Source organism: Montipora foliosa, chromosome 2 (genome assembly GCF_036669935.1).
Source record: "Montipora foliosa isolate CH-2021 chromosome 2, ASM3666993v2, whole genome shotgun sequence".
Lineage (NCBI taxonomy): Eukaryota > Metazoa > Cnidaria > Anthozoa > Scleractinia > Acroporidae > Montipora > Montipora foliosa.
The window spans coordinates 43,879,664-43,894,769 of NC_090870.1; the positions used below are offsets into that span (position 1 = coordinate 43,879,664).

Here is a 15,106-nt window from a genome sequence, read left to right on the forward strand (position 1 = left end):
CTTCAGTCCGTTCTGGATATTCTGCTGTTCCATTTGGCCTTCCCTCCTCAGAACATGGCAAGCCACTATCTACCATCGCAAAAAGTTCTCCTGTGTTGTTGGGAACTTCATTCCGTTCTGGAGATCCTGCTGTTCCATTTGGCCTTCCCTCTTCAGAACATGGTAAGCCACTATCTACCATCACAAAAAGTTCTCCTGTGTTGTTGGGAACTTCAGTCTGTTCTGGAGATCCTGCTGTTCCATTTGGCCTTCCCTCTTCAGAGGAAAGTGAGCCACTATCTACCTTCACAAAAAGTTCTCCTGTGTTGTTGGGAACTTCAGCCTTTTCTTGAGATTCTCCTGTCCACTCTAAAACCTCTTTAGTTTTAGCTGGAGATTTGTTTGTATCCCCAGGAGATACCTCTGACTTATAAGACATTTCTTCTGTCCTCTTTGGTGGCACTAGTAAATCATCAGAACCATCTTCTGTCCCATTACCAGGAAATACTTCAGTCCCATCTACACTTCCCTGTGTCTTGTTAGTGGCTACTTCATTCCCAACTGTGCCTTTTTGTGTCGCATCAGGAGATACCTCTATCAGGTTCTGAACGTGATCTACATACTCAAGAGCATCCCCTCTCTCAACAATAGTTAATTTTATCTCACCAGGAGCTTCTTCTTCCTTTCCTGGAGGTAGTTTCGTCTCATCAAGAACTTCTTTAATCCCATCCACAGCCTGTCCTGTTTCATTGGGAGCTATATCCTCCTCACCAGGAAGAACTTCTGTTTTACCAGGAACTTCCGTTTTCTTTTCAAGAGCTCCTTCTATCTCATCAAAAGCCTCTTCTGTCCTACCTGAAACATCTTCTGCCCTCTCATGATCTTCATCTCTCTTTGGAATTCCTTCAGTCTCACCTAAAGTCAGTATTGTCCAATCAGAAGCTATGTAAGTCCCATCAAGAGTTATTTTTGTGATTTCCAGATCCTCATCTGCCTCATTTGGTCCAACAGATGTTTCATGAGGAGTCACTTCTGTTGCATTAAGACCTGTTTCTGTCCTGCAAAGATCACTATCTGCCTCAACACCTCCCCCTGTCTGATCAGAAGCCTTGACTGTGTCATCAAAACACTCCTCAGTTTTGTGAAAGCTCTTCTTTGTCACATCAGGCGATTTTGAGTCCATTCCTTCCTTTACATTTTCATGGTCATTTGAATAATTGTTGGCAGATATCAAGACACCTTCTGTTATAATTCTGTCATTCCTATTAGCAGGAATACTATGTTGAGGAAATGGTTGATTTTGCTCAAGTCCCTTCAAGCTAGCAAGTGCCTTGTCGGTGTTAACAGTTTCTTCAATATGGTCCAAATTGTTATTCTCTTGAACAAGTGGGTCATTCATTAATCCTGACTCCATGGCAACAACATCTGAAGATGGCAGCTTGTTCTGTTCTTGAAATATGACATCTCCAGAAACTATCACATCTTCGTTGTCATTGTCAAGTGACTTTTCTTCGCAAAGATGGTCAGCACTTCCATGGCTTTTCGGTCTCAAATTGGATTCCAGCACTTGCATTCCAGCACTTGACCCAGGGATTTCAGTCTGACATACGCCATTGCCAGAATTAGGCAACTTTATGACTTCTCCTATCCCATCATCTGAAAATTAAAAGAAATTCAGGTCAACGAAATGGTTGTAATTAACTTTACTGAGGTCTTACATTCATGCAGGGTTTTGTCTTATTGAGTATAATCATGGCAGTATACATGTACAGGGGCCATACCACAGCAAAACTAATCTTGTATAAATTACCTGCCAGGAAAAGATAAAGACTATTTCCAAATCATCATGACCTATCCGCAATATCAATGAAAGTGCACATTTCATAATAATTATCAGGGTTCTCTAATGTAATACAGTGTTACATGTAGTTCATTATCTTTAACTTCAATTACCTACGCAACTAGCAAAATATCCCAGCATATTTTATGTTAAACCATCAAATAATAACCGCTTACTAACCGAGTGCAAGGGCTGTACTGGGGAATATTGGCCCGAGGTCGTGGCAGTACGGACTGAGTGAAGCGAGGTCCATACTGCCATGACCAAGGGCCAATATTCCCCAGTACTACCCGAGCAAGCTCGGTTAGTAAGTTGTTTATTATATGGCACTGTTTCTGAAATGCACTTCCAGTGCAATCAATCTTTTTAGCTTTTTATCTTTTAGCTTTTTATCTTTTTAGCTTTTCATTCTTTTTATCTTTCAATCTTTTTAGCTTCTTCTGGTAGTTTCACTGTGAAGAATGACAATATTCCCAGTTTTTTTTTCGCTGTTTTGGTTGCAAATTATGAATTTGCCAGCTTTGCTCCAAAACAAAAACACACGGCTTGGACCTTTTCCAAAGAAATGGTCCGTACTGCAAAATCCCGACCAAGAAAGAACCAAACAGAGCGCTGGGATTTGCCCAAGACTGGCTTTGCCATATAATAAGATGCATTTAGTGCTCTCAGAATTAGAAAATGATGAATTCTAACGAGTGTGAATCATTGATTTAAGTGTGTTTCTTTTTTAGCGACATTGAAGCCTCATTAATATAGATTTTTGATTACATAAGTCCGAATAATCAAGGTTCAACTGCAAAGTCCGTTCTATTTCAATACGCTTCTTTCAAAAATACCATAATACTCTTTGTTTGCCCTGCAAAATTGTGCACAAGCATTGTTTTTATTTTCTCTTGGGACCACTGACATGCAAGTCTCAAGAGAAACTGGAAACAAATTATGCATATGCAAAATTTTGCAGGGCAAACAAAGAATATTATGGTATTTTGAAAATGGCCTGTACGTCATGGAAAGTGGTCGAAGATAGAAATATGTGCATGGACCATTTCGGCTAACTCAACGTTGTATCCAATTCAAATCTCTCGGGGTTGAGAGTCTTTGTGTATTGCATTTGCATGATAATGTAGCATTCACATTAAAATGATATGGAAATACTTGGAACAAAACGTTTTATTCCCAAAGGATTTGAATAAGGTACAACAGTGAGTTAGCCGAATTGGTCTATTGCCTTGCATTAGCATCACAAGTCAAAATAAATGGTAAATATTAAAACCACAAAAATGTTCCGAGAAACTGACACACAGTACTTGTGCATGTGTTAACCTTAACGTAGATGCTTGTGATCCCCTAATGATAGCAAAGTTAAAATGAACTAACTACAGCTGAACATACACTTCCTGTATATTATATGCAGGCAGAACTTCTGACTAATTTTTAGTTTTTAATTTCTCAATATCACCACTGTTTACGACACGCTCTGTTAGGTTTTCTGTCAGTAGACATGTAATTTATCTCAACTAATATCGCCCGTCACCGAAACAAATATATCCGTAAGAAATAATTAAATTCTATGAGTCACGATATTGTAGTAAGAGAGAATCAAAACAAGTCATTAAAATTAGAAGGGCTAAAATATAACAAGAAACGTTCAAATACGCCTCGTTTTTAACACGAAGCATATACTCCGTTTTATAGTCATACCTTTCATCCACGGTTCTGGCAAGAATACTGGCGTCACGCGAGTATCTGAAAAATTTCGCAAAAGTCCTGCAAATTCACCTTTGTTGGTGAATATCACAGCACCAATAGGGGGCATTTCCTGATTAAACGTTTTCTGATATCCACCAAAATCTTGCAGAGAAAACCTCTTCGTTTGAGACTCGTACACAACTTTGAACGTTTCCGTTGAAAACGGCTTGTTTCCAGTCGATTCACTGAATAGATCAGAAATAACACGACAGAACAAACCTTCTGTCGACTCTTCTACGGATTTCTTTTCTATAAAATAGCAATCCAACGGTCTAAACGTTTGTAAGCTACCCTTTTTAACCATTTTCTTTAAAAACCCTCGTTTGTCTAGAGGCTCAACAGATAAGAAGGTCAGATAAAGATCTGGTTGAAGTTGATCCAAACGTCGACCAACAACGTCCTTACAAACTTCTGACATTTGCTTCATCTCAAATGCTTCTAGTCCTTTCTTATCCTTGCCCAAAAATTCTGCAACAAAGATTTTTCCGGAAGCCAAGTCGTTGTGACAAACCACCACGCTTGGGGTAACTATCGCATAAGGGCATTTCCATCCCCACGAAGTCGCGAGCCTTTCGCAGTAAACAACACAACCGCCTCCCTTCGTTGCGAAACCTTGAGGCTCAGGAAGCTTTTCTTTGATGCGACAAACCGCAAAGTCGACCTTGTTCATGGCTCAAAAAAGTGGAGTAAACCTGTTAAATGGCCTACCATTCACAAAATAACGGAGAAATAAATCCTCTTACGATGCCATATCGGGAATGTTTTTGTGCCCACTCGAGCGTTCTGCCCTTACTGATCTCCAGTCTGTTTCGCAGGAAGTAGTCCCTCCCCTGGGAGATCCAAGATCCAGGACTTGGATGGGCCTGAAAAGCCCATTCAAGCTCAAAAAGCCGCTCTTTTTCCCGCGTCTCCGCTTCGAAAGACTGCATCTCGCTGTCTTGGCTTCTGGGTGCGATCCATTTAGACAAAAATTCCGGTTCGAATTTCCGAAATTCCCTGCCGTCAAATGGAACAGAAAATTCCCGGCATTTCCGACATTTTCGTTTAAAAAATGGTCAACTTCAAGAGGTTGCTCAAAATTTTGGAAACGAAAATTACTGTTCCATTTTCACAAATGGATCGCGCCCCAGGAAATTTCCTGAATTTCTGATGTTTCGGAAAAATGGTAAACCTCGAGAGGTTGACCAGAATTTCCTAAATGAACGTTCCGGAGAAGACTGTTCCATTTGATTCTAGACCGAAAATTTCAGAATTTCTGCCCAAATGGATTGCGCCCTAAGTTTACCGAAAAATCGGTTAAAATAGATGATGATTGCTTTCTAGTTTAGATATATCAAGTCTCTTCCAGGTTGGAAATGATCATCGCTACTTTAGGAGCAGCGAAATGAAATCCTGAACAATTTAGGCTTGAAAGGGTACATTACTATGGAGCTATCAAGCCAACTGACAGTGAACTGAGACTTGAGGCCCGTTTCTCGGGTGTTACAATTTTGAGTCATCAAACTTCGCAAGCATTTTTTTATTTCGATAAAAAACCAGATTCTCTTTCGAACGGCATGCATAGCGCGCTTCGGCTGAGAAAACAGCCACTGATCGTCTCTACAACCAAGGTTTTCTGAGCCCGCGAGACTGAGCAACCCCAGCAAAACGTGTTATGTCAAAGCTGCGTTTCCATACTCTCATCTAAACACAGCTATTGACCAATGAGAGTGCGCGTACTATGGGGAAATGGTGTGATTTAGAGCTAAAAAAAAGTGCGATTTGGGAATAAATCGCACTGGTGAGAGCCAATCTGATTGCAAGGATCACCAGTGATTTCGAAATAGATGTAATAAATAACAAGTATCGTAAGGGAAGAAGGATATACATAAACATAAATGCGAGATACAGAAAAAAAAAGATGTCCTGCATATTGTACAGCCTTATTTTCATTATCTAACTAGTAAACCTATGGCCAGTTTTGAGTGGTCAATAGAAAACTTTTGTTGTGCCTTTTAAGGACGTTCGCGCCAATTGTTTCTGCGCATCCTTACTGCGCACGCAAATGCACACGCCACGTCATACACGAGCGCGCGCGCTAAGTAATAAAATGAGAACTGATAGGGCAAAAGGCCATTGCTATAGCTTTGCCTGGATTTAACGGTCTTGGACGTTCGGTGACCCCTATTTTTCTTCCCAGAAACGGATTTTATTTACAATCATCTCCACGTTGTCCAAAAATGAACAAAAAATCAATGTGGGAAGTTAAAAAAATTTCAAGATTTCTGCTCACGGGACATCAAATCCTGCCATCTTGCGGCTGCAAGGCGCGTGAAACTGTGGTCGCTAAATGCAAACTTGATCTTTAAGGGAACCTCACCAGTTGACTAAATTCACTTAATTAGTCCACTTAAACAATATTTGGCAGAGAAGATTTCACTTCAAAGATTTAATTGCAATATATTTGGGTTTACAGACACTGGCCTTATTCGATAACGAAGCCCGATTTTGTCACATTTTGAGTGTTTTTCCGGACATGTTCTCTCCAAAACGAAGTCGGTGACCCCCCATTTTTTTTACATTTCTGACATAACTAACTCATCATCTTACAGTGGTAAAAGTTTCAGAAGAAAATCAATGTTGAAAAAATTTCGCGCGAACGTCCTTAAAGAGTACACGGTATGGAAGCGTTTAAGTTCTGGTGGAGCAGATTCCTAAATTTTTACTGCGGAAAATTTAAATGCAGATATAACACTGAATTAGTGTGTCTTGATGGCTTAAAGAAGTTTTGATTTGCAGCATACCTAGTATTATGTGAATGAATCTCTGATGCAGGTGTTGCTTTAATCATTATTATCTTTATATGCAGGGTGTCATTTTTAGTTTGTAAATATGTCCAAATTTTAAAATTCCAAGATTGTAATAGGGGTAGACATGTTCTCTTCCATGAGCAAAGACCATGCTTCGTATACATTTATTGTGCTTAGTGCAGATTTTGTTTAACCTAGTTTTGTAAGCAGCACCCTAGCTGATGACACCATAGTTTAAAGTATGGATCGATAAGGGTATAATATAACTGTTAAAGCATACGGAGATCAAGATAGTGTCTTAGCCTTTTGATTATACCTACATTCTTCGCTAATTGTCGGGTTCAAACCCCGCGTTGAAGTCCTGAATTTTTCAGGCTTCTCTACTCAGTTGCAAAACTTTGCTTTCATAACTGCGAAGATCATAGCTTCACTTAATTATAATTACTTAAATGTTGAATTCGGGGTTCTCACTGTAGATGCTCATCAATGTATATACCTAGATATCTAATATAGCTTTTACATTCAATATTTTGGATACGTGAGTGTATTTTTTTCTTTGACAATGTTATTAGCATATAAGTTACAGATAACTTATTAATAGCACAGTATTTTAGAATTAACTTAAGCTCTTCATTGTAAATTCGACCTCCTTTGCATTATTACTGGTAAAGAAAATATTAGTATCATCTGAAAATATTCTAGAAGAAAGCTTTTCAGAGGAGTTTGGCACATCATTAATATAGAACGAGAATAACAATGGTCGGAGGGTTGAACCCTGGGGACCTCCACATTTAATAGTTCCATACTGGATTCAACTTCATCAATTTTTTACATATTGAGTGCGATTGCATAAGTGGCTTTTAAACCATTTAAACGGAGTTCCACGGATTCCATAAGTGTATAATTTAGAGAGCAAAATATCATGGTTAACTGGAAAATGCCTTTTAGAAAGAAATCGAGAAATAGGCCACGTACAGGTGATTTGTTTGTTATCAATTGCTGAGTTCAAGTTCTCCGTAATTTATAAAATAGCTTGTTTGGTAGAGTAAACTTTCCTAAAGCCAAATTGGTATTTATCAAATTGGTATTTATATATAATGTAATCTGTTTTCTGAAAAAAGGTAGAGCTGATTGTACATTAATCGTTCCATCACTTTACTGACTTAAGGATGAAAGTGCAGCAATAGGCCTGTAATTCCCAGTATCTGTAACCTCACCAGACTTATAAATTGGTGTAACTCTTGGTATTTTGGACACATCCGGTACTATCCCACTTGCAATAGATTGGTTGTAAATATGTGTAAAGGGTATTGATGATGGCTCAGAAGCAAATTCAATTATTTTAAGAGGTGGATAACTGAGCAGTTGGACCGTGATGACTTGACTTGCAAATATCTAAATCAAGACCTCCGAGACTTGAGACACGGAAGTCAGTTCGTGATCACTGGAGTTCGATAATTATTGCGTTCGACGAAGGAGAACGCAGTTCATAATTCTGGGTGTCCTGTGGTTTCAAAGGTGACCTTTTTGAGATTTTTTCGTCGACTGTCTGCAAGCCCGTCAGCATTCCCGGCGCCATTTTGTAATACGTCATACAACAGATGCGCAAGTCTGAGCATATCAAGACTACCTCGTGGTTTTCATAGTAGTGTAGACTATTGCACGACTGATAAAACAACGCTGAAATGTATTTTTTAACGATATTTCGGGTGGCCAATACCAGCCTAAATCAGGTTTATTTAAAATAAAATAAAAAATGACCTGATGAAGGCTGGTATTGGCCAGCCGAAATATCGTTTGAAAAAAATCATCAATATTTCTTAATTAATTTTGACTGATCACGATCTTCTCTGATCCAACGCTGTGCAAGACTTATCGGCCACGGTTTTTGCAAAGGTTTAAAACCTCAACTTCACATAGTAGTGTAGTAAAAGTAAGGAAAGCGTGACACTTAGTGAACGTGACCCGTCGAACAATAAGTTGATAAGTAGATCAGTTACTTGCCTGATACGAATCTGCAGTATTGTTGCTTAACCAAAGGTGCAAATATGCTGTTTATGTGTTGCATACGCAGCCAACGTATTACATCGTGGGAACTAATCCATTCTACTAGGATTTCATGTAGGATTCTAAACGCCTATTGTAGTACCTCAGGATCCCGTATGTATGTACCGATATGTAAGTAGGGTATTATGCTCACGTTCAAATAAGGATATTTACGAGGACGGAAACATCATGTACTCCCTCACATATTCCAGAACCCAAATTTACTATTCCCACGAACGCTCTTGATAAATACTGATTTCTCCGAGTTGATAGCGGAAGTTATTGTTTGTACTGAGTGAGCTACATTTAACTTGTTCTCTTCTCTGTTTGATTTTTTTTCTCTTTAATGTTGTCGGAAGTTGTTCAGGAAATCTTGATCTTATATCAGGGTTGTAACGAGGTACATTTTTTCGTAACTGATCCCATATTTTTACCCAAACTTTTGATCCCTGATCCCGAAAATGATGCGAATTTTGATCCCTGAACCCGCAAACATTTTATCCCTGATTCCATGAAAAATACTGCTGATCCCGATCGCACGCGTTGTTATTCAGATCCCTGGGCTGTGATCCCTAATCCCGGCCCTTTTCAGGCCTTTGATCCCTGATCCCATACACCTCGTTAGGACCCTGTTTTATCATACAACCTATGGTTGAAATGATTTTCGAACGACCAGCCCTTTTGACAAGTACGAGGAATCGAAGACAAAATGATAAATGTTATAATTGACGCCTATTTTCATCAAGCAGAATAAAAACATAACAAACACGCGCTAACGTTACTTGTTCGACAAAGCGTGTCTGGAATTAGAGGTTTCGCGTGATCCGTGAATTGACCCGAAAACAGAGCGTGAATCGGGAAAACTGAAGGAATACAGCCGTGATTCGTGAATTATATATTAACCGTAATGCGTGAATCGAGATTTCTGCCGTTATAATGTCATGAACATCAAAAAACCCTACACGAATATGTAATTTGTCTGTCAAGATGGTTGGAAATATGTCTTCTATCATTGTTATGTCACGTAATCTACCATTGTCATGCTCCGTACTTGATCTCTGTGACTCATTTGTAGTTGACATGAACTGAGAGGCATATTGAGAGACATGTTGTAATCATCTGTCCAGGTCACTTCCTGCCAGAGGTTGGTTCGATGGAAAATTAAATATAAACTGCCTGTGAAATTTGCACCGGGTCGCTTGAATGTAAGACACGAGCTCTGATTGGCTTATTCGCTTTGGCGCCAACGGTTTCAGGATATGCGAAACAAGTTCTGATTGGTCAGATAAGGGAAGGGAATGTAGTTCAAAAGAAAGCAGCCATTCTTTGTGTGGGAAGGAGCGTTGCGTGACGACACAAAGAACGGATGCGTAGGACACTCCCTTTTCCTTTGTTGCCCGTTTGTAGCCTTATACCAAAATATAAAACAAACCCCTCAAACATTGGCATCCAAGTACCAGACATGAAATCGACCGGACGAAACGTCCGGCATCCGCCCTCAAACGAAAATCCAGCGTTAGCCGGCCAGATTCTAGGACATGTGTAAAACTCGCAAAAAAGTATGCAGGACGATTATTTCTGTCATTTTTTTTTGTTATTCATTATTCAACATTAAAATTAGCCACACGCTGATTAGCTTATTGTTACAGACAACCTGAACCAAACATAGCTAAACAATTTGTTCACCACCAAACCTAACTACAATGTACTTTTAATTCAATGGCGTGGAAACCTGGATACAATAAACTTCTAATTATCTATTGCTATGTATTCTAATTTACATTGAGAGCAAAAAAACATTGCAGTCTATCCACAAAATAATATAAAACACAAATCTAATAATATTGTAGTTCAACAAAACAAATTCACAGGAACCAAATAGCTCCATTAAAGAAACGGTATAAGTTCTGCACAGGCGAAGCATTCGACATTTCTAGTCCGGGTAACACAGCAGGGAACTTTGTCAGTTTCTGATCAAATATTATTTTGATAACGAGTTCAGCCTTTCTCGAGTCCAAACTCTTGGTAACAACTTTAGAAGATCAAGGAATTAAAAGAGTTTCTTTGTACTTAACTGGTTAAAAAAATGATGTTAGAATGATAGATTTTTTAATTGAAAAGAATGCACCCTATAATAACCAGCTGCAGGCTAAATTGCACTTGTAACTGACATGTGACCCGACATGTGACTTTCGTGTAACAAAAAAGTTAAGCCTAGCGCACTAAAACATTCTACGTTCCAATAAATTGGAAGTGTCATTGCTCTAAATGCAAACAACACTTTTGGAACAGAGTCAAAAATCCTATGGAAGTCTCTTGTTTGAGTGACTAATTCTATCGTTAAGCTGCGTCACCCACAACAACTATTTGTGGAATTGTTTTTCAAGATAAAAATCTTCAAACTACTTTTAAACCTTGCCCTTTAGATTGTCAATTTCCCTGGAATATTCTTAAAATTTGGCTTCACCCTTCCATTCCTGAGAGCTAGATTAATAGACTTAACTCTGTCTAGCAAATTGCGCCTTGTTTTTAGGCCCAACCGATCACGTTCATGAGCAGCATTCCAAGACATCACAATATCTTCACTGGTAGGACAAGACATGGAAAAGCTCTTCAGTCATGGCTTGAATAGCACAAGAAGCAGATTGCTATGGAATAGCATGCGAAACAGTGTACTTTGACTTGATTATGTCAACTTTACCACAAAATATATTTACAATAACAAGTTGTAAGAATGTGGGCAGTAAACATGCTGTGGTTCCCTGTTGGCAATTAGGAAAGAATTACAATACTGATTTTACACTAACATGACAATACGTGCAGTCAGTCGGTGAGATGAGAGATAAAACCACCATAGAACATCTAATTCTACTGGTTTCACTGTGAAAATGAAGTAAAACAGATTCTCAAAACAAAATAATTTATGTGGTATAATACTTCCTTCAGGAAAATAGCTTTGGGTCAGTGTATAGTGGGGAAAGTCATTGTCAGAAGGCTCGTATACACCGATACATCCTCGGAAACCCAGGGGCAGATCGCGGAGGCAAGGGAAAGTCTACACGGGTAAAAGAAAATGGCCATGAACGAAACCACCGAAACAGCGGAACGAAACCACCGGAACCATCGAAACGAAACCAGCGAAAGAACCGAAACACCAAACGAAACCACCGAAACACACCGTCGAAACAGCTACAAAAACTTGAACAAAACCATCGAAACAGACTCGATTGCAATATAAAATTTGACCTCCGGGCTGACTGTCGCTTATAATAATTTCTCGAATGGTTTCCTTCAAGTTTCCTGTTTCAGTTGCTGTTTATTCACAATCTTTGCAGATTCCCTAAGCACAACAGAAGATTCTTTCATTTCATTATTCTTCCTTTCTTAACTATGTCACCCAATTGATGCGCATACGGTGACCTAGTGAAAACGAGGTTGGAGCAGTGCAAAGACCAAGGCAACAAACAAAAAAATGAAGGGGTAGTTTCTAAAGAAACTGTGGTGCTGCGTCGGTGGGGAAGTAGTATACAAAAATTTGGTTTATCAACGGAGTTGATAATGTAAATTGACCACCGTACAGAGATTCTAAAAGCTGACGTTTCGAGCGTTAGCCCTTCGTCAGAGCGAAACAAAAATACGAGGCGACAAAGTTATGATAAAAAAATGTTGTAAATTATTGTATTCTTGAAATGTATTTGCATTTCGAAGAGATAGTTAATGATGGAGACTGAATTTACCAAGTCTATTGTGTGCTTGTGAAGAAGGGAACAACTTTGAACAAAACTACTAATTTTACTTAATACAGTTTCAGCCAATCTCGCGATCTGCATGGTCATTATAACTGTTTCGATAGCTGTTTCGGTTGTTTCGCTGGTTTCGTTTCGGTGTTTCGATGGTTCCTTTGGTTTCGTTCCGGTGTTTCGATGGTTTCGTTTCGGTGTTTCGGGTTTTAGTACATGCCGATGCCTTCGCCGACCCTGTTCGCAACCCTGTTCGTCACTGCGCTCCCTTGTCCAAGCAGCAGTTGATGTCATGGGATTTGCTACAGAGTACAGAGACATAATAATTTTCGTTTACTATTGCGTCAATGTTGGGCTTGCGATCTCAATTTTTGCATTTGGAACACTCTATTTGAGGTATAGAGATCGACGAGATCAGCAAAGAAAAGAGGATAGAGATCGAAGAGATCAGCAAAGAAAAGAGTGGCGTGATTTCGCGGAAACTATCAGGAGAGAGCGCAATGAACTGAAAAGTAAAAACATCCCTTGGAAAATTTCAGAGGTGAAGAACGCATTCGGGAAAATTCAGATTTACAAAGACATAAAGGGCACTGATGTCTTGAGATTCATGATGAGGGATCCTGATTACAAACGTTTCAAAACCAAGCAGCTGGATGCCCTTCGGGAAGACCTAGACTCAGCTTTTCCGCTTTTGAGTCGGTGCGCATCATTGATTCTATTAGGAACAGTTCCTGAAAATATCAGGGCTGAACTTGGAAGGCTGGTCACTGATTTGGTAGAACTTACGTTGCCATTTTACAAAGGAGAGGAAAGAGTTGACACCATTTTGAAATGCCTCGAACATTTTGGACATTATGGCAGTGATAAGAAAAAGGAGGAATCGCGGAGGAGTAATGTGGATGAAAGGCTGGAAACAGACATTCCTTATGTTCGCCAGCTTAGATTTGGTGATTGGCAAGCAGCGATAAATTATAAACCCTTCAGCAAAACAGCAATGAATTATGAACACTGTAGCAAAGAAGCGATAAATTATGATCAATGCAGCAAATTTACATTTCAGTCAATGTTTCAGTCCCCATCCCTTTGGGAGGTACAAGACGATCAATGTCAGCAACGCGGTTTCCTGCAAAAAATTCAAAATGACCTGGACACGGAGAAGTACATGTCAGACATTGCCAAAGAATTGCGTCAACAAGCATACAACCTGAACTTTATTGACAAGATCGACTCAGGCGATCGTGACGAATTGGTAGTTGTGAAAGTGTTACACGAGATACGTAACTACATTCACTTCATTGAACAAGGACCACTCGACGAAGAAAGAAATAGAAATTTAGAAACACTCAAGGATATACATGAGCGTGTAACAAAGGTTGGACTCGATGAGGTAATTGTTAGAGACACTGGTCGGCGATTCGAGGAAGAGATCTCTTTCTTAATGAAAAACATGCAAAAATATCACAAAAGCAAAGGATTTAGATCGCAGTTTGAACAATTGTATCGCAGATTTCAAGAGATAATTGTCATTAAGGGTAACAGTGGTCCTTTAGCTCCTTTTTCAGATGCCATAGTCCCAAACGACCAAGATGAGACTTCTGTGTAACACACACAGAATACTGAGGATAATATCGCAGCACTTTTATTCCCTGTTGCTGCAATCTTGCAACTTGCAATCCCAAGATGAATTTTCTTTTGATCTCTAACATTTTAGGAGACCCACTAGAAAACAAATTTGTTATAGGGAAGATTTCGTTGACATCACCCATTGTCATTAATGTGCCAACCAGAGCCCCATTGGCTGTCGAAACAAAACTTCTTTTTTTCCCGTGGTTGGCAAATTTGAATGACAAAAGCAATGTTTGTAAACAGATATCTTCGCTATAGCTGTTGCACAACCCCGCACTAAGGTTAAATCTAACTGGAAAGAGGTAATGAATGAACATGACAGTACGTTAGGTTTTGCATATATGCAGGTTTGAGTTGTGAGTCACTGGCCTCGTACCCTCATTATATAGTTTGATCCTTGGTATGTAGTTGATCAATAAAGAGTTACTGATGGCACCAGTGTGTATGGAAGCCTTGGGTACAAATGTACATAGGCCACACAAGTCCATCAAATAACTGGGCACCAGGGATTGCTTCTCCCAACAACCGCCTGGAAAAGACATGTCCCTAGAAGAAAGTGGAGAATAGAGACTTAGACTGGCTCGAAATAGTGGATTTCATTACGTATGAAAGGCGAATTCACGGACAGGCTGGGACGTTCATTCATAGATCAATGAATATGGTGCCACACACACAGCTTCGGCGTGGGAACTTTCAACCCCACCTGCACTGCAAATATCACATTGAACAATAATTTAATGTTGAGACAAGTCCCAGGAATCGCACCTCTGTCGAGTTTCACTGTATGTCGAAGTTAACTGAGATCTAGGATCTGGACATGTCACCCCTTTCAATATTACCAAAAGACAGCCTTTTGCAAATTTAAACCCAAAGTTTCACTTAAGACTCAGTAGTTTATTTGAATAAGGATATAATAAAGATACTTACTCCGCTGTTACAATAGCATCTGTCGAAAAGGGCCCTAATAAAACAACTCCCCTCCATATTTTAATGAAAATACAACGAACAAAATTCCTTTTTAAAATCTACCCTTTGCTATCATTAGTCAAGCGATGAGAAAAAAAAAATTAAACCATTTTGCATTCAAGATTCATGGGTGCATATAGCCCGGATAAGGACTATTTGTGGGGACTTTGACTGACTTTTCAAACCTGAATTTATCATCACAGTTACATCTTTAGCCAAGTGTTTCAAATTGTCCAATGAGAGAGCAGAATACCCGACCGGGCAAGATTGAGCTATACTGCCCGCTCGGGATTTCTCGCTTGGTCCCGAAAGATCAAAGATCATTTTTTTAAATGTTTTATCCCATATAGTAAATCCTTTATTGACCAAGC

The 15,106-nt window shown here is 39.3% G+C and overlaps 2 protein-coding genes across 2 annotated transcripts in view; one reads left to right on the forward strand and one right to left on the reverse strand.

Moving 5' to 3' along the window:
• The window catches only part of LOC137993212 (uncharacterized), a 14,136-nt gene extending 9,761 nt beyond the window's left edge, over positions 1–4,375 (reverse strand). The window contains exons 1-2 of the mRNA XM_068838920.1: positions 3,521–4,375; positions 1–1,635 (exon numbers count right to left, since the gene is read on the reverse strand). The exon at positions 1–1,635 is cut by the window's left edge and continues 1,797 nt beyond it. Of these exons, the coding sequence (XP_068695021.1) occupies positions 1–1,635; positions 3,521–4,238 (2,353 nt within the window). The 5' untranslated portion in view covers positions 4,239–4,375. The remainder of the gene's footprint in view (positions 1,636–3,520) is intronic.
• A 7,847-nt stretch (positions 4,376–12,222) lies between these two features.
• On the forward strand, positions 12,223–14,703 carry LOC137990845 (uncharacterized). The gene has a single exon (XM_068835953.1). The coding sequence runs from the start codon at positions 12,232–12,234 to the stop codon at positions 13,744–13,746; it is 1,515 nt and encodes a 504-aa protein (XP_068692054.1). The 5' UTR covers positions 12,223–12,231; the 3' UTR covers positions 13,747–14,703.
• The last annotated feature ends 403 nt before the right edge of the window (positions 14,704–15,106 follow it).